The sequence below is a fragment of the Colletotrichum jinshuiense genome, chromosome 6, assembly GCF_051148585.1.
Source record: "Colletotrichum jinshuiense chromosome 6, complete sequence".
NCBI lineage: Eukaryota > Fungi > Ascomycota > Sordariomycetes > Glomerellales > Glomerellaceae > Colletotrichum > Colletotrichum jinshuiense.
In genome coordinates this window covers 712,317-731,025 of record NC_139313.1, presented here as the reverse complement: position 1 = coordinate 731,025, position 18,709 = coordinate 712,317, and the positions used below count along the sequence as shown (strand labels likewise).

Sequence of the window (18,709 nt, the reverse complement as noted above, 5' to 3'; positions counted from 1 at the left end):
CCTTCCTAGCTCCATAGCGTTCGCGAAGCCTCCATACATGGAGGCCGCCCGAGTACCAAGTCAGTTACTATGAACGTCGTCTAGCAAAAGGATACTCGAAAACCCTCCAAAAATCACCGGAATACCTCTTAAAAGAATACTTCGCCTCAGCTGTTATCAACTGAGGAAACGTGTTGTTTTATGAAGTCACCAACCAACAAAATCACACCGAAGTGATGCCGGCGCAGCTTCTACCATCCGAGGCTAGGCTTAAAAATACCCATGGGTAACCACCTGTGGTTCAAACCATTCAAAGCATGGTTTGAAATGGTTACCCATATGGGTAGGTGGGTAGTGTGGGTAGATGGGTAATTTTAGCACGTGTGGTTTATGGTTTGTGTGGTTATAACCAATGGGTAAAAAAATTATTTTAACTATAATAACTACAATGAAGTGGACTAGTAGGGATGGATGGGCGCAAAACACCACAACACACCCAGCGACTACCACGCACCCTAGGTTCCGCCTACCATAGAGTGACTTCCCGTCCGCAGAGCAACAGAAGCGTCAATTGTCTGTTAGAAATAGGCCTGATCAGGCCTATTCTGAACAGACAATTGCACTTTCTGGGCTGCATGGGGAGGGTCGAGAGTTTGTCTTGTTGCTCAGTGGTCACCTCCGCTACAGTCGCACGCGCGCACAAGTGAATTTTGAGAAGATCTCCAGATTACGCAAAGAAAGGAGTATTAATGTGATGATGTCTGCCAATGTCTGTCTGTGTCTGATCAGGCTCAATCTGCTCTGATCAGGCCTAAATACCTGCTGGTGACTAAGAAAAAGACAGGATGGTGATGCAGTCAGGGGTAAAGCGGCCCTGCTGTCAACATGTCCGCATGGGCCGCTTGGGTTGAACCCCGCCCCATTCCAACAAGCAAGAATATTAATACTCTATTAAATTCTAAACAATATAACTTATTTATAAGAAACCTATAAAGGAACTTTTATTCTAAGTTAATCTATATGTTTAAAGTGTTATTTAGTGTTGAATAAATCTTAGGGATTTTAAAGAAGATTATTACAATTAATTATTGCCAGTAAATAACTATAAACCATCCCTACAGTTTTTCCCCCTACCCATCCCCATGGTTTACGCGGTCTACAGTACCCACGCAACTATAAACCACGCTTATGGTTTACCCATAAAAACCGAACCACCACTATGGGCACCCATGGTTAACCATGGTTCAGGTATTTTTAAGCCTATCCGAGGCCACCTTTGAGATTTTTGCTCCGACTTCAGCACCAAAACAAGCATCTTGTACAGCCAGTTTGCTTCAATACTGGGCACGTCCATAAGACAGTTCAGGAAACACCGCATTCCTATCAACAATTCAACTCGACACTGAAGCCGAAGCAACTGTTTGAACTAACCAGTGAATTTCTCGGGCTCATTTCAGCTATCTTACTCGGGACTGGCGGTTCTCAGCTCCAGAATTGCGTCCACATTTCAGGCTTGCAACTGAATTGAACGGCATTTCCCAACATTCAATGTTGGGAGCCTCTCATGGATGGCAGTAATGCACAGGCCAGTATTACTTTTGAAGAGAAATGTATTTCTGACTAAGGCTCAAGTCTACGGGACAGTGCCTAGCTCACACGAAAAAGAGAAAAAAAGAAAAAGGAACGTTATTGCCCTAAACGATAGAAAGAGAAGAGAAGCTATGTACGGAAAGGAACAGGGGGCCTGTGCCATCTTGTGGTGTCCCATACGCAATCTTGAAGCAGTCAAACAATTGGATTTAGATAGAGTAGGTGCTGCCAATCGGGCCAAAGCGGATGTTTGACCATACAACCTGAGAGTTAGGGAACTGCTCGATGACCTCGGAGGGTACGCCAGACGTCTGAGCGCAAGGTCCACGGGCGGCGCCAGGCTGGCCTTCCTTTTCGGGAGGGTAGATTGAGTCAAGCCAGAGCATGTTGGCGTAGTGCTGTATCATTATCAGCTTCATTGTCATTTCTCATCATCACATTGAAATCGCTTACATCGCTCCAAATGGACATGACAAGTACCATGGGGATCTCAAGGGCGGCGTTCAGCTGGGGGTAACCTCCAACCTCGTTAAACCGATCGCGTTCCCCGAAAACGGAAAACTGAGCCTCGCAGAACTCAGGAGTGATGTGCGCGTTCTCTCCCGGGATGCCGTCGTATTTTGCGCCGGGGACTTCGATGGTAACATCTCCTTGGCGGAAGACTTGGTACATTCGGTCGGGCTCGAAGCGGGTGATGACGGTGAACTTCCTGGTGGTGTCGATAGTCTTACCGGGACCGTAGAAGTCGGGGTTACCCATTCGGTACGGGTTGTAATCACACCCGTTGGCATCACAGCCACCACCGTAACGATCCTCGGAATAAGTGCCACCGCAGGTATCACCCTCACAGACGTGGTAGTTGTTGTTTTCGCAAGGGTGGGGAGTAAGAGCGAAAGCGTAGGCGTTGGATTCCCTGTTTTTTTTCAGTCAACAAATAACTGCTTAGTAGAAGCTAGTAACAATAGGCACTTACCAGACATCAATCTCAGCGCAGCATGCACCCATGTTACCGACACCAGCGCTAGAATCAGTCTCGGAGGGTTCCCAGCCTTCAATGTTGCCCTATCAATCGTCCAAGTCAGTCGAGATCGATCATTGTGACCAGGACTCTAGCATTATAATGGACAAGACCAACCTTTCCGCCAATGAACTTCAAGTCACGAGCGCACTGGGCGTCACAGTAACCAGTACCGTACTTGGCTCCTGCCTTGTTGTTGGCCTCGGAAGAGAGACCACCATCCTCTTTCATAGCGACAAAGTAAAGAGCGCTGTTCATGCCGCACTCGACAGTGGACAGGTCGACGTCGAAGGCAAACTCATTGTTCATGAGAGTGAACATCTGATAGTTGTTGGATCCGTTCATCAAGTACATGCGAGAGCCGACGTTCTTGCCATAGGCGTGTTCCTGCACAAACTTCAATGTCATGGCGTTGCCGCTGGTGGAGACACCATAGGTGCCTCCGTACTCGGCACCCTCTACGGCACAGTTCTTGGCGCAGTCGTCTGCGCTAGAGCACTGGTTCGTCCATGCGTTTCCATCATAACAGTTCTGGTAGCCTCTACAGAGTTGTGTCAGTTGGGCTCTTTGATATAGCTTCTTGAACTTCAGAGGCCCCTTTTGGCCCAAACTTGTGCCAACTGAGAAATTTTACATACCCGACCTCGTGAACCCAGCGCCAGTTGGCGTCGATAACGACCTCAGCGTTAACATTGGAGCACGATCCAGAAGTGCACTTCTGCCAGTTCAATCTGGGGTGAGTCTCAGCCTGCTCGGTGCCAACTTGCTGTGCTACAGCCATGGCCAGCATGGAAAGAGCTGGGAGTGTGTATTTCATGGTGAAAATGAATAGAGAGGCCGGGAAGCTGGATTTTCGAATCTAGAAACAGAACGCGACTTGTGTGGGGAGTTGTGGGTTCAAAGGCTATGATCAAGCCGGAATTTCGGCCGTATTTAAAGTTGTTGAAAACCATCGAAAAGCCTTCTTCGCCTGGCTCCATCGCGGAGTGAAGCTCGCCGAACTGATAGTCTCTGACGTCCCGAAGTCCGGTAACATCGTGTAGTTTTCCGTGACGCATTCAACGGGGCATTTGCTGAGAGCGGACAAAACGGGGCTAAGGTTTCCCTTGCGAGCAACCACGGAGGCAGCTCTTCTGAAAGTTGCTTGGTGTAGCATTGGATATCATTTCACTTGCCATGCTAAGAAATAATCAATATTAACCGGGACGAAAATTCCGTTAGCGACCACGGACCCATGTGAAATGTTGCTTGAATTGAATCGCTCGAAGACGTAGAGCATCCTCGAACGTCAAGCGCTTGGCCCCTCGCACCGGAAATATCCATATTTCAAACAACCGCCAAGGTCTTGTCAGCGGGGACATTTTTGCTCGATTGGTCGGAAACGAGGGGAAGCGGTGGTCGGGTGGTGATGATTCAAGTCATGCTGTCGAGGGCCAAGATCTCGGCGGCGACAAGAGTGAGCGATCAGCTCCGGGAACCGCGGGTAGAAATTCATGAGAGTTTTCAGGAACGGCCTTGATGCTTCGCCGATCGCAGCCGTCTTCGGCACTCGCTAGTCTACCGTCCGAACTGGTTCGGCAAGGGCTCCCTTACCCGTCTCGGCGTTTCATGGATGCGCCGGGAGACGCGCCGACCACCGAATTCCAGAAGATTGTGCTCCAAAAAAGAACTCACGTACCAAAGTTTCTCAAAGCCAAGAACACTTCAAGTTTTTCCAGCTATGGAGAACGAGGGTTTAAATGACCCAAGTGCTTGGGGTTCATTAAACCAACCTTGGTTTTGGGCACTTGCAACACGGCTGTGAATGAAATAAATTGATAGAGCGAATGCCAAAGTAATTTTTCTTAGCCGTTGGTCGTTGAATTTCGGGTCGCTGATCCTTCAAACGGCGGGATGACAATTGGCGAATCCATGGGTAGCCTACCGGTATAGGCTGTTGTCCTTGCTGATGGTTCAGGGGCCGGAGCCGATATATGGGCCTATATTTCTTGGCTCTCTTGGTTGTGGCTTCCGCCAAAAAAAGGCGTCTGGGGAATCTGCGGGGCTTAGTCTCGGCGTGCAGGATTCACGGGGGAGGCGGGGATAAATATGTTTCTCCCATTGGCCTTATGGCGGGGTAGACGGGGAAATAATACGGCTTACGGAAGTTGAACCTCCGTTTGCTTCATAACTACACACAAGAAACAGAAGCATGTATTGGTGTTTCCCGATGGTGATACAGTCCTTTGTCTTGGGTCTTGAATGAATTACCATTCTTCACTCGACGTGTCATTCGATGATCAGTCTTTGGCCGGATGGGGAGCCGTTGATAGCTGCGACTTTGGGCCGAAGATACTTGGCAAAATGCATCAGAAGATCACAAATGCAAGGCAGTTGGTCTTGGGAGAAAATCAATTCATAGACTTTCGATGGGATTGCGGCCCGAGTAAAAGTCACGAGTCTTGGAATTGATTCTTTCGGACCTAACTCGCCATTGGTTGCTTCTCACTCATAGGTTAGTTACGGCTGCCTGGTAGTCGCACTTGTGTTCTGTATTTTATTCTACCTGCTAGTACAGACTTCGCAAAAAATCCTGGTTACCACCCACGGCTTCCCAACATTCGCTTCAGATGTCTATTCTTTTACTTGTCTAGCTTAGTGTTCCTTGCTGAATTCACCGACTGAGCTAGGGTCGCAGGTTCGACTCAACTGCACAACATGGCTGTGTTCATGCTGGCGAGAAGAAGAAAAGTAAGATAGTAGCACCGCAATCCAGACTATTTCGAAGGGAATATCGGAATATCTAGGCTCGGCGATAGAATGTAAACACTTCCAGGGTTCAAAGCTGGAAGCCTAGCAATTTATTTGTGGCAATGTAGCAGATGCATCCCTGTGTCTTTTTCATTATTTTATCCCTTATCGTCACCTGGCCTGGCATGGTACGACTCAGCAGGGAGAGTGGATAATTTTATGTCTTGCAACGTAAATCATGTCTCGGCATTCCCCCTTTCCATTTCTTTTTTATTACACAGCAAGAAGGGTTAGTAGTTTGAGAAGTGGGAACTTCATCAAGGCAGAAAGAGTGGCAATTCTTATGTCCACTCAGTTCAACACGCTTATGTTTGTTGACGTGTAAAAGTACTACTTTAGTTGTGAACAAGCGACTAGAGCTGCTATCTCAAGTAAAACCCACCGCCTAGCTCCTCATTGTGAGAGTAAACCATACGTTCGCAATAATACAACAAAGCTACTAGGCCATTCCTCTCTGTCGATCAAGACTTAGCCAACGTCCTTGCTAATAGCGTCGATAGAAATCTTTAGTGCTGGATACAAGGCATACCGCCTTTTTCTTTTGTGTGTTCTAGCTGGGACTAAATCGGGTATCTCGAATACCCTTCCTGCATGCAAGCGGCCGAAGGGCCGAGGCCCATCCATCGACCGAACACGTTTCTTATTCATGACCATGCATTCTAACATGTGTCGGCGATATCCTCCAATTGGCCATCGACCAGGAAGTTGATAACACCCTGCAGACTCGGCAGTAAGCGTTTCCGTTTGGCGTCGTGCTAACAGTACACCTACCTCGTGGTGTTCGATGTTAGTGCGGCTTGCGGGAGGCTGGCGGGAGGGCTAATGGGAAAACCCTTTGCCACGTTGCCACGCTAACAATTTTTACCGTTGGTTTGGTGAACAGATATTACCAGCAACCGAGGAGAGAAAATCTCCCTCTGCATTCCCCCCGATCTAATTTCCCATTCAGGAAGGTTGCAACGATCTAAAATATTGGCCCTCGGCCCGCAGCGCCCGTGTGCCACTTGATCACCAACCAACTTCGCGACATGCATGCTGTGTTCTGGCCCAATTGGCCAGAACACGATGCATGTCCTACCTACTTTCTCACCTGCATATTCCGTCAGTAGTAATTTACAGCTAGCTTTGGTCATCTCGCTGACCTCTTGCTGCAGGATCCATTAGGGCTTTGATAAGACGTGCTGACAGGGAGGAGAAGGATGTGGTACCGGGGTTGAATACGGGGTTAAAAGCTTGACTTCGGCAATCATTTCCTCTCCGCAAAGCCAAGTCGCCTGTTCTAAGGAGTTCGTCTGATCAGCCTTGCTTCACTTGCAGCCATCGTGCAAGGAGATCTCTCGCCGTCATCATGGAAGCAAATAGTGGCTTGGAATCGGAAAAGACGATTCGCGCCGAGTCGACAGATGTCACGGAATCAGAGTCTTTCGATGGAATTTCGACCAAGAAGCTTCTGAGAAAGCTTGACTGGCATATATTGCCTTTCATGAGTTTGATCTACTTGTGAGTTATATACATTCGCGTTTCTGACATTCACTCAAGCATCCAAACGCAATACTAACTCGAACCAAGGCTTTGCTTCCTCGACCGCACGAACATCGGAAATGCCAGACTCGACCATTTAGAACAAGACCTCGGGCTGCACGGCCTTCAGTACAATGACTGCCTCGCTATCCTGTTCCCCTTCTACATCGCGGCCGAGATTCCGAGCAACATTATGATGAAGCGCCTTCGGCCGTCGATTTGGTTGACCTTCATCATGGTCTGCTGGTCTGCAGCAATGATTGGCCAGGGCTTTGTGAAGGGCTACTCGGGACTGATGGCTACGCGAGTCTTCCTTGGTGTTTTCGAAGGAGGCCTGTTCCCTGGTGTCAACTACTACATCACGCAATGGTATCGTAAGAACGAATGCGGCTTTAGAATGGCATTGTTCTTTTCTGCCGCGACTCTAGCTGGAGCATTTGGCGGCATTCTCGCACGAGGCATTGCCGAAATGCACGGCGTTGGTGGCCTCTCAGCTTGGTCATGGATTTTCATTCTCGAAGGCATCCTGAGCATCTTGGTGTCTTTCACGGCATACTGGGCGATTTACGACTATCCCGCTACGTAATGACCCCCCCTCCCTCGTTCTTCAGGCCGACGAGCTGACATCATTCCACAGTGCCCAATTTCTTAGCCCCAAGGAGCGCACCGAGGTCCAAAGACGACTGAAAGAGGACTCTGGCCATTTGTCAAACGAGTTCAATATGAAGTATGTGTGGCAGGCCATTAAGGATTGGAAGATTTACATTCACATGCTCATCTGCATGGCTGGTTTCTGTCCCATCTACTCCATTGCCCTCTTTCTGCCTACTATCATCAAGAATATGGGTTACACGTCCAACAATGCCCAGCTGATGTCTGTACCGCCCTACTGCTTCGCTTGCGTTTTTACTATTGCTGCAAGCTGGTACGCGGACCGAATCAGACAGCGCGGTGTCTTCCTGTTGGGCTTTCAGCTTGTGGCCATCCTGGGCTTCGCGCTTTTGGTTGGCACAAGTAAGTCCTCGGCGCAGTATGCCGGAACCATTTTCGCCGCGATTGGTAAGAGTTTGAACCAGATTTATCCGCTAGAGTAAATAATGCTTACTATTGGAACAGGAATTTACCCTCAAATCCCACTCGGCCTCGCGTGGAACAGCAGCAACATTGGCGGCAGTCTGAAACGAGGAACCGGAATTGCGATGCAGGTCATGGGAGGCAACTGCGGAGGCATCATCGCATCATACGTCTATCTTAGCCGAGATGGTCCGCGGTACACGACTGGCCACAGCATTCTTATTGGCATTGTTAGGTAAGACAACCCGAGGTCCTGTAGATGGATTCTTGCTAACCTCTTGGTGCTAGTATGGCCTTCTTCCTGACGCTGTTCATGACCATTTGGTGCCGAAAGGAGAATGCCCGCCGCGATCTCATTCCCCGCGAGGAAGGCACACAAGAGTTGACGGAAGAGCAAAAGGCATTGGAGGCCGAGCTTGCCGATGATGTGCCATGGTTTAGATACACCATCTAAATGACATGCACTAGAGGACGGTGCTATCATTTGGATAATTTATGGAGAGAACTGCAATCTTCCTTTACAGTTTTGGTCAGAGTGATGGAGCTTTAGACACAGCGATGGAAGCACGGCCTACTAGAATATTCTTTTCAACTATTAGAAACTTATGTAGAAGACTTTTGTGCAGCTACCGGAGCTTTGTCGCAGTCAATACTGGCCATCCCAGCAATGGCACTAAGCATGGATCACGGGTTAGGCACGGATGAGCCAAACTCGAATTAGACGAATGTTGTAACAAGAACACAATAAGACCTTGATCTTCAGAAACTTTGAGATAATCCACATGGCCTCGATATTACGTGACATTGTGAATTCGATCACGGGTTATGGCAAAACAGTCTAAATGTAACAACCTCTATCCGGACACCTCAGTATTGTGTCCCATATCTGTTTGGTATCCTGTCAAGGGAAGAGAATGACTCGGTCGAGCAAGAGGCATCGGTCTTCAAATTAAGCTTTTGCAGTTAGGTCGACATTGAAAGCTGCCCCTGCAGGGGAATGAATCGCCCCAAGTCGTAAGTCACACTTCTTTTGCATAGCTGCTGCAAATCAAGCCTGGTAGTTTCAGAACAAGGCCCGGCCCGCATATTTGCCCCGATGCGTTACCTGCAACCCTCCGATAGCTTCAATATGGCTTGATGATTCAGAATTCATAGGCGGGATATGCAGAATAGAAAGTCAAAGGAGGGGAGGAAAGAAGAATAATAACTTTTTACATCCATCCTAAAGTTTTCCTTGCCACAAGGGCCAGCGTGGTATTGACGTATTTTGCCCACCGAATATATCCCGCACAAATGCTAATAGCTGAGAAAGTGCCACAGCTCAGCCACAACTTGAGATCCGAATTCCGAAATGTCGGAAGGTTAGGGGTCTCCGACAACATATTGACGACGTGAAAAAAAGAAAGAAAAAAAGTAACAGGTCGCCTCCGCCGAATCGAGAATTAAATAAACCAGGCGTTGCAAGAACGCAAATCTCCACCGGGCTATGTTTGTTGAGGCGTAAAAGATTTCCGTCAGACATTCTGGAAGCCATTTTCAGGGTCCCTCGGTTTCGGTTTCTTCGCTACTCCCCGATGCCGTGGCTAGTGGATTGGCGCCACCAAGCTTTTGCTAGCGTCCATCTCGAGTACATGACCTGATTTCCGGCGGGCGCACGTCCGCACCATGAATGGAGAAATTGGCCTATTTCATGCCCTCGAATTGGATGGTTTGAGATATCACCCGGCGACAGATACCAGCCTTACAGATGGGGGTGTCACACCCATAAACTTTATGTTACCAGGGCCAGAAGTGTGCCTTGCTGCCGGGAGACATTGAGATTTGAGTTGATGAACACAGGGGGCCGGGGAGCAGCGGAAGCCGCTGGGGGACAAGGAGCATAACAAGACCCCGTTATCCCCGAAAGCCAAACACAAATTCCCGAACAGAGCTAGGTGCCACCCTGGGAACACGACGTATGCACTGGCCTCATAGAGGTTTGGCAGGAACATTAGTGACAGACGCTATCATCTGCTCATGACAGGATAGTGGCGCACGTTTGCTCACACAGATACAAATCTACTCAAGCTATGCCGTCGCTAATTGAGCTTGGTCTGGGAACTGACGTTCCAGTGTCGTGGTTGATGAAACCAACGATTTCCGAGCCACAGGTTACATGTATGGATCTACATTGAGCACGACGTAGGCGGCGAAGTTGGGGATTACGACGAAGGCGTTGATCATTCAAGATGTATTGCGTCTCGTGGCATCCCTGGGCCTGAGCAAGAGCGAAGCTGTGCTGCGGTCGATGATTGCTTAGACGAGACATGACAGTACACGCCTGGATGCCCCCTCTCCTTTCTTTACAGGCTGTACACTCCTGGCCATTCATCAACTCTCCTTTACAATCAAAGCTGGCCAGTGTCCAATTAGAACCAGGCTAGCTACTGTGGCCCTCGTTTCACTTTCCCCACGCACACGCCATTCCGCATCCGTACGAGCCGCTATGTTATGTGGTGTTTCTGACGCACGCGCCCGTGCTTCGTCTTGACTCGTCAGCAAGGCGCAGTTTTGCACCTTTTCAATACCCGTCGGCCTGTCCAGCCCAACGGGGCAGACTTACTAACAGTTTCCCTGATAATCAACAACCAGCTTCCCCGTCACGCTCGATCCCATCCTCACGATATAACCCAACTGGCTTGCACGCGCACTTGCGGCGGGTAGAAAGGCAATTGAACTGACCTTGACTACGTCTTCATCACGCCGGCAGCAGACTTACCCGACCGGTTATCCTCACTCGCCAATCGTATATTACTTCAGCAGCAGCCACCCAGACCACACTCGGCTCCGGCGGACAACTACCGACCTGTTTTTCCCCCATTCATCACCCCCTCCCCACATATTCGCTTTCGGTCTCCTCAACCTGTTTTGACTCCAACCACACTCGACACACCTGGTCCCTATTGCCTTTTAGCGGAACGCGCCGCTGGAAGCAAGAGAAGCTGCATCCTGCTGACATCTCGTCGCGCTGGATTTCAACCGATTCGTCGGACTGCCGACCGTTTCTATTGTCAAGGGCTTATCGGCTTCCCGAGGCAGGGGGCCTGAGGTGCCGCAAAAGGAGGGTTTCCGGCAGCAGGACAATCAGTCTTCTGGGGTCCAGCCTGCCCACTCTCGCCGGACAAGCCGCGGAATCACACTCTTCGCCCGAGTGATACCAGCCGGATTGAAAGGGACCAAGGCCGTCGCTGTTGAGAAGATGCCGCGTCTCGGGTATAAAAAATCTCGCGGTGGCTGTGCAAGATGTAAACAGCGTCGTGTCAAAGTAATTTCCACCCTTCAGTCACGCAGATCTTGTCATAACGCACCATTCGCAGCTGGCTGACGTCTTTTCACTCAGTGCGACGAGAATAAGCCTTGTGGCGCCTGCATCAGGCACAACACTCAATGCAGCCTCGTCGAGACTTCGACGAGTGGCCAATCAGTATCAAGTGACAACATGAGCTGGGAGCCGTCATTACACCCCGAGCCAGCAATCAGCAGAGCGTCTAGCCTCCAGCGGAGAAATTCTTCGCGGAAAGGCTCAGGCGGGAGTCGTAAGACTCAGGCGTCATCAATCAGTCCCATAGACCAATCCTTGACGCCACCGAGTTTACTAGAATCCACCCTCAACCTACCCGCAGACTTCATCAGTGACCGGGCTTCTTCTATCGGAAATCGGAGATCTTCCGTGGCCGCATCGAGTCCCGACCCATTCCCGTATTTCGTCAAATTCTCAACCGGCCCCGTGGAACCGATTCATCTGAGTAGGTGGATCACGGATCTTGAGCTGATGCACCACTACGCCACAGCTACGAGCCTCACGATGCCAAGATCGTCGGACGTGAGCCGCATATGGCAGTTTGAGGTTCCGAAGCTTGGTCTGACGTACATGTTCCTAATGCACCAGGTGCTCGCCATCGGCGCCTTGCACCTTGGTCATCTACATCCAGAGCAGCGCGAGTCTTACGCGCTACACGCCTCGCAACACCAGAACGACGCCATTGCTGGCATGCGGGAATCACTCACGCAAATCACACCGGACAACTGCCATGCTCTCTTCGCAGCCTCGTCGTTGCTGCTACTCAACGCGTTCTCAACCTTTCCATATCAGAGGGGAGCACTCCATGGCCTCGAAGCACCGACAATAGACGACGTCCTCGACGTGTTCCTGCTCGTAAGGGGGATGAGCCATATTCTCTCTTCGTCACAACCAACCATAGAGGCAGGGCCGTTTGCAAGCTTCTTTACGGAAGTAGTCACACCTTCATCGACACCACTGCTGGACGCCGTGGGCCAGCACCTCGAGAACTTCCGAACAAGTCTGGAGACGTGTGATGCTGACCCGGCAAGTAAATCCGTGGTTACGGAAGAGATCGGCAGCTTTTTAGAATGGATCCAACATGCCATTAACACTACCGCATTTCCAGAGTTGCGTGTAGCCATGTCATGGCCTATCCATCTCACCGAAGAGTACCTGCAACTACTACGCAACCGCGATCCCGTAGCATTGACGCTGCTCGCATACTATTGTGTTATCGTCCGCTCCACAGAATCCAGCACGTGGTTTATGACCGGATGGGGCATCAACGCGGCTCGGGCCATTGTATCTGAATTGGATCCAGGGTGGAAAGAGATGATCAAGTGGCCTCTAGCCTTCATCAGTGATAGAAGTATACAGCTTTAGCTATGATATGAGCTTGATGTTCAATGTATTTCCGTCTCTGCAACCTGTTTTGCGGTCTTCGATGGGTGTTGTACAATAAGGGGGGGCTGTTGTTTCATTCTGTCCCTGGTCTTGCGTCGCTTCATCAAATCTGTTGATACGTCAGGGGATGTGGCCCTTGCTAGCATGTCATCAGCGCACGGAGAATTAGCTCTCAAGCTTCGGCCGATCGGGAGACTGTTGCTTGGGTTCTAGCGACAAAACACGGATCGATCAAAAGGCAAGGCACATTCCTTTCGTCAGATCTTTGCTAATATGGAGCGTGCATATGAAACAAAGTTTACCTTAGTTGCATTCGTCACAATCCGAAAGCGAAAGCGAGGAAGTGGGGGTACGACTTGAATGGCCTGAGCTACTGCGGCAATGTTTCCAATGGTAAGGCTGATTCCGACACTAATATGCCGCCCCCTTTGCGCGGGAAGCAACGGCATTGTAGTTTAATCCGTGGCTGCGACATGCTTGGCCCATGACCACGCGGCGATCGCAATAAAAATGAAGCACACACAAGCTTAGCGGCGCGGTCGGCGTGATCAGCGGCATTGCCGGATGGCGTGATCTAGACGCCGGCATCAGCGGGGCTCTAGAATACCATGCAGATTTTCGGGTCGAGGATTCAACCTCAAGACTTTACTAAGTCATTGCCGTATTCTTCATCTCTGGGTATGAGTATACCAAGATGAATTCTTTAGGACAAGCAGCGGCGTGTCTGCCGTTTCGGCTTTAGTCTCTTCTGTGCACTATTGTCAGCAACCCTCGCCAGCACCATGCAGACTTTGTCGCGACAGCTGCAATGCGCCCTTTGCAAACGTGGTCGTTACCATGCAGAGCAAATAAGTACTGAGGTGATTTCTCGCCCATGATAGGCTGCTTGTTTTTGGAGTCTGTCATCCGGTTCTGTATATGTTACTGGCTGCTAATTACCTTTCTTAGTGGCAGGTAAAGACACGAGCGCGACAGATCTACTTCTTTTACTTACGAACAATCTCCTGAATGATTGCAACTGGAGAAATCCCCGAAAGAAACCATGGAGAAACGAATCACGGAAACAATTCAGCACCAATATGCATATATATAATCTGGACTCAACGTCCTGAAATATGTACAAAACTTGGTTTACGCCCAAGTATCGAAGAAACGAACTGCCTGGAAGAAAGCCTCCTCCTTGCCGAACTTCTGCCTGGGGTCCGAGATGTTTGCGCGAACGCCGAATCCGTGCGAAGTGCCGCCATACAGGGCAAGGGAGAACGGCTGGCCAGTCTGGCTGAGGAGCGACTCGACTTCGGCACGGCGAGCAGGAGACATGAGGTTGTCGGTCTCTGGGCATTGTCAGCAAAAGACCACGGAACGAATACAGACACGGAGCACTCACCCGCAGCGGCGACACTGGCAGGGCCACTGATGGCTTTGATCTCGTCGTCGGTGAGCAAACTGGGGTGCGCTGCGAACGCGACATCAGCACCCTTGCCCTCCGCAAGGAAGCGGAAAGAGTAACGACCGCCGAAGCAGTATCCGGTGGCGGCGATCTTGGTGACGCCGAGCTCCTTGCGCAGGTATTCAATTGCATTGGCGATGATGGGGTCAGTGACGTTGGGGCCGTGCTGCGCAAGGAATTGGGTCGTGTTGAAGCCAGGAATGTTGATGTCGTTAGGCGCCGGGTTTCCATTGAACAGGTCCGGGGCAACGGAAACGAAGCCGGCGCGGGCGAAGCTGTCAGAAAGCCTGGGCGTGCGTCAGCATGATGATGCACGTAATTTGAGATGCCGCAGAAAAGGGGACTCAGGATGGTAACTAACAGCTTGTTCTGAGCCAACTGAATGCCGAAGACATCGGTGAGGTAAAGAACACCGACGGTATTATTGCTGCGCGCACTCCATCCCTTGGGCTTGGAGACGTACTGCGTCACTAAATGCGAATAGCTTCAGCGCACGGTCATACAAATTCCAATGGCAGGGATTGGCTTACGTCCGTTGTATGTGACCTCCTTGCCGACCGGTGTGCCGGTGTGAGCGATGGCGGAAACGTCGGCAACGGGACAATTCTTCGCAGCAGTGGTCAGGGAGACCAAGGCCAAGAAGGCGGTGGCAATCGTCTTGCTGAGCATCTTAGAATTGTTTCCTAAAGAAACCTGCGGCAATTGGCTAAGGTAGTGACTCGAGGAATGGGACTGGATGGATTCCGTCCGGGAGCGGGATGTGAAGAAGCTTAAATCTCCCAATATTTAAGCTTCTCCTCGGTCCTTATTTGTTCATAGCCTAATCAATGATGGGTATGATTACAAATATCACCAATCGGAGCCGTGATTGATGGCAACAGGGACGGAGATAATATTGTGGCATTTTCAAAGTGCACATGCCAAGCTATGGCAGGTGCTCTGGGAACGACATCCAATCTATTATCGGTCCCTGAATACAGCCGTGGTCGGTGATGACGGGGTTAAGGTTCCAATCTCCCCCGAAGACGGAAGCCAAGTCCTTCTTCGCGAAGGAAAACGCGCCAATCAGAGTGCCCAATGCCCCTGTTTACAGACGCCTGTTGAAGGTTCAGATGCTACGTTGATGAGCGTGATGATCGTTTGGTTCCATGGCAACTTTGCGGGACGGGAAATGAGGATTGTTTGGGACGAATTCCCGCGCAATGAGGGGCTTACGTGGGGCAATTGCGAGTCGTCCATCATCATTCGGCGCCGAATCGGCGAGGGGTCTGCTTACTAGCCGTCATTCTCGTTGTTGTCAGAGTATCTAACCGTACCCATCAACTTGACATATACTAGAAGGACGATACATATTGTTACAGATATTTAATGGCCTGGATCGGCCTGTACATGAGTAACCTCTTTCAGATAAGTCCCAGGAATCCCTCTTTCGTGAAAAACTTGGCGCAAAGTGTGAGGACCGTCCCCGCCATGCACATAACGCCGCCGAAGATGGAAATTTGGTCGTATCCGTGGTAACGGGTTAGCAGCGCACCACTGACTGGTGGTCCTACCAACACAGCCAAGGATGAGAATGCAATGCCCATTCCCATGTAAGTCCCAATGTCTTTCGGTGTTTTCGGACATAGTGTAAAGACGACCGACCCTCCCGAGATGATGGCACCTGACGTCAGGCCAAAAGCCGAGGAGAAGATGATGATTTGGGCCTCCGACGCTGCCTTTACCCAGCAAAGAACCGAAATCGAAGTCAACAGGCCTGCAGCGACCAACGTATTGATACGCCCGAGCTTATCGCCCATAACTCCGGGAATAATACGCCCAGGGATCGAGGCTCCATTGATGATGGCCACGAGATAAAAGGCAAGGCCCGGGCGCATCCCATGGAAAATGCCATACGTGGGCAGGTAAAATAGCGGGATAAACATGCCCACCATCATGAAGCATACACCCCCAATTAGGCATAAGTATAGCGGTTCTTGGAAGGCTGTCCAGATGAAGAAGCGACTCTTTCGCGGAGGAAGACGAGCTTTGACTGTGATCGTTGAGAAAAGAAGGATCGGCATCATGATGAACCCGCAAACGCGAACCGTCCAGCCGAATCCAATCCTCTCCAGCAATTCTGAGAGTACAATGGGGAACACGACTGCGCCCAAGGATGAGCCCGCGATCACGATGCCCATGGCTGCTCCTCTCTTTTTTTGGAAGTACTGGGGCGTGGCTGCCATGGCGGGGAACATGATCAACCCGTTTGACAAGCCGCCGAGTACGCCCTGGGCAAGCATGAACTGCCAGTACTCCTTACACAGGCTCGTCATCATGACTGAAAAGAGATACACCACCGCTGCGGGACGAATGACCTGGCGAACGTTAGTGACCGCTTCCTGGTACGCGAAAAATTGCTACTTGAATTACCCAGGCGCCATAGCGATCGAATATGGGGCCACCGATGGCCCCTGACGAGAACACTAAGAATGCTTGTATCGAGCCAATCCAAGAGATGTCGTCCGGCGTGTGTTCCTGCAGTTGGTGTCGCATATAATACGACTGGAAGACGCCAAAGGAGTTGGAATACCCCAGGGAGCAGAACAGAATGCCTGCTGTGCCAGCCGCCACGAGCCATGCTTGCGAACCTCCTTCCGGGAAGTCATTTTCTGCCGATTCAGAAATCTGCTCCTGTTTTTCCTGTTCTCCTTGCTTTTCCCGTTCTCCTTGCTTTTCCCGTTCTCCTTGCTTTTCCTGGCGCGGTGGCGATTTGTCGTCCTGCGACTCCGCGCGCGATTGTCGACGCGTTTCCTGGCGGGCCTCTGTCGTTGACGTCGTCGAAGACTCTCCCTCGCCCTCGACCATGCCACGTCCATAAATCTTCGGCCCGGTCTTTGCGGTCATGTTTGCGTTGGCGTTGTAATTCTCCCAAGAGTTTCAATATTTGGTAGTCTTGAAGGACCTGTTTCTCATATGTAGTACTTCGAGGCGCGCCATCTAGTATTGAATTGCTGCCACAGTACTGATCGGGACTAGTTGACCGCTGTTCCGAGGCTGAGATAAGTTACATACGTACCCCAGTTTCGCAGCAATATTGCCTAACTGCAACTTGGCAGCCAGTTGAAGGACGTGCCAGTCCGAGCCATTGACACATCGCCGGTCGACTGGCTTGGCTTCGGACACAGCACAGTCGAAAGTGGACGTGCGCCGGTCAGGTTTTCTAGGGTATGTGTTACAGTTAGTTTGAAAAGACTCAGCCCAGCCCGAGAGGCACTGCAGGTTGAGCTTCACAATTGAAATATTGCTGCGGCCGATTAGTGGATCAGACTTGGTCAGATCGTGTCGATGACTCGATACGTTGGGAATGACATAACTTTCACGCGTGCTCGTGAAATGTGATACCAAAATTTTCTCTCTCAGCTACAGCTGTCCAATCATCAGAGTGAATAAATGAAGCACGGCTCAGCGCATTTGCCACAAAAGAAAATTGTGCAACTCGGAATTGATTCCACGTTCCGACTGCTGCACCTGACCCGTATCACATTGTTCCTTCATAGTTCTACATGCCTAATGCCCCCAGCAATAGCAATCGGACAAATTTTCGCCTTCATATTATTGATTACTCAAATCTCACTGCCTTGCTTTTGGCCAAGTCGAGTACATCCTATAATATGCCCCTACTCCCATTCCGAATCCCTCTCCGGTCCGCTCTCTTCGCCATGGTTGAGCATGATCAAGTCCGCTGCACTTATGAAGCGCCGCGCTTTTGCCAAGCGAGATTTCGAGACAATTTTCCTCATGATAAGAAGACTCGCTCGCGGCTCATAGCTTGGCAAAACTGCGCAAAGGCGTGATGAGACCTCATTACACGTCTTGTCCAACCATGAAAGGTGGACCGTGGCCGCTGATCAATAGTCGGTATTGACGGCCGCCGTTTCCTCTGCCACCCATTTCACATTCGGTAGGATTGGTGTTTTCATGGAATTATTCCCGTGTCCCCCATCGTCTTTCAATTATGGTTTTTGGGTTCGAAATATCATCCCAATCACGTCAGATCATTAGCGAGCTTCGATGCTAAGCCATGCTCCACGGGTTGGGAATTATGCTTAATTAAGTCTCTTCGAACGGCTCCTCCAATTGCCGTGAATAAACACCCGTCACCACGTAACGGAAACTCTAAAGTTGACCTCATCCCTAGCTAGAAAAAGTAAGTAAAAGTGTTGGAATCACAGGGTATCTGTTGTATACAACAGGACTGCCCGTATGGGCTGGAGCTCGCCGAATATTAATATGGTATATTCGGAAGCTGTAAATCGGTATGTAGAAGGGAAAGTAGAAGGTTGGCAGCAGCAGCAGCGGAAGTGTAGATATAGCTGTTGGCAGCCTAGAGACGTAATCTCCGGGCTCCGCTGCTGCGGCTGCTGCCGCGGCCGGCGGCCGGCAGCTGCTGCTGACCGCCTGCCCGTATTCTGGTCACGTAATCCAATACTGGCAGTCTTCTACTTTGTGCTAGTGCCACTAGAATACGCTGTACTACTATACATGAAGGGGATAATGGGTAGTTGACAGCCTGCTGTTA

At 50.3% G+C, this 18,709-nt stretch overlaps 4 protein-coding genes across 4 annotated transcripts; 2 read left to right on the top strand and 2 right to left on the bottom strand.

Moving 5' to 3' along the window:
- Positions 1 to 1,778: 1,778 nt before the first annotated feature.
- Positions 1,779 to 3,404, bottom strand: EsH8_VI_000173 (glycoside hydrolase family 7 protein; the record flags this gene model as incomplete). The annotated part of the gene is made up of 5 exons (XM_083271426.1): positions 1,779 to 1,967; positions 2,023 to 2,482; positions 2,543 to 2,631; positions 2,705 to 3,128; positions 3,226 to 3,404. The coding sequence occupies 5 exons, from the start codon at positions 3,402 to 3,404 to the stop codon at positions 1,779 to 1,781; spliced, it is 1,341 nt and encodes a 446-aa protein (XP_083126600.1).
- A 3,321-nt stretch (positions 3,405 to 6,725) lies between these two features.
- On the top strand, positions 6,726 to 8,426 carry EsH8_VI_000172 (uncharacterized protein; the record flags this gene model as incomplete). The annotated part of the gene is made up of 5 exons (XM_083271425.1): positions 6,726 to 6,877; positions 6,947 to 7,480; positions 7,536 to 7,957; positions 8,015 to 8,207; positions 8,261 to 8,426. 5 exons carry the CDS (start codon positions 6,726 to 6,728, stop codon positions 8,424 to 8,426), a joined length of 1,467 nt encoding a protein of 488 aa, XP_083126599.1.
- Positions 8,427 to 11,210: 2,784 nt separating this feature from the next.
- On the top strand, positions 11,211 to 12,677 carry EsH8_VI_000171 (Zn(II)2Cys6 transcription factor domain-containing protein; the record flags this gene model as incomplete). Its single annotated transcript, XM_083271424.1, has 2 exons — positions 11,211 to 11,276; positions 11,352 to 12,677. 2 exons carry the CDS (start codon positions 11,211 to 11,213, stop codon positions 12,675 to 12,677), a joined length of 1,392 nt encoding a protein of 463 aa, XP_083126598.1.
- A 1,152-nt stretch (positions 12,678 to 13,829) lies between these two features.
- EsH8_VI_000170 (uncharacterized protein) lies at positions 13,830 to 17,034 on the bottom strand (the record flags this gene model as incomplete). Its single annotated transcript, XM_083271423.1, has 6 exons — positions 13,830 to 14,032; positions 14,086 to 14,435; positions 14,510 to 14,618; positions 14,679 to 14,809; positions 15,793 to 16,505; positions 16,561 to 17,034. The coding sequence occupies 6 exons, from the start codon at positions 17,032 to 17,034 to the stop codon at positions 13,830 to 13,832; spliced, it is 1,980 nt and encodes a 659-aa protein (XP_083126597.1).
- Between the last annotated feature and the right edge of the window lie 1,675 nt (positions 17,035 to 18,709).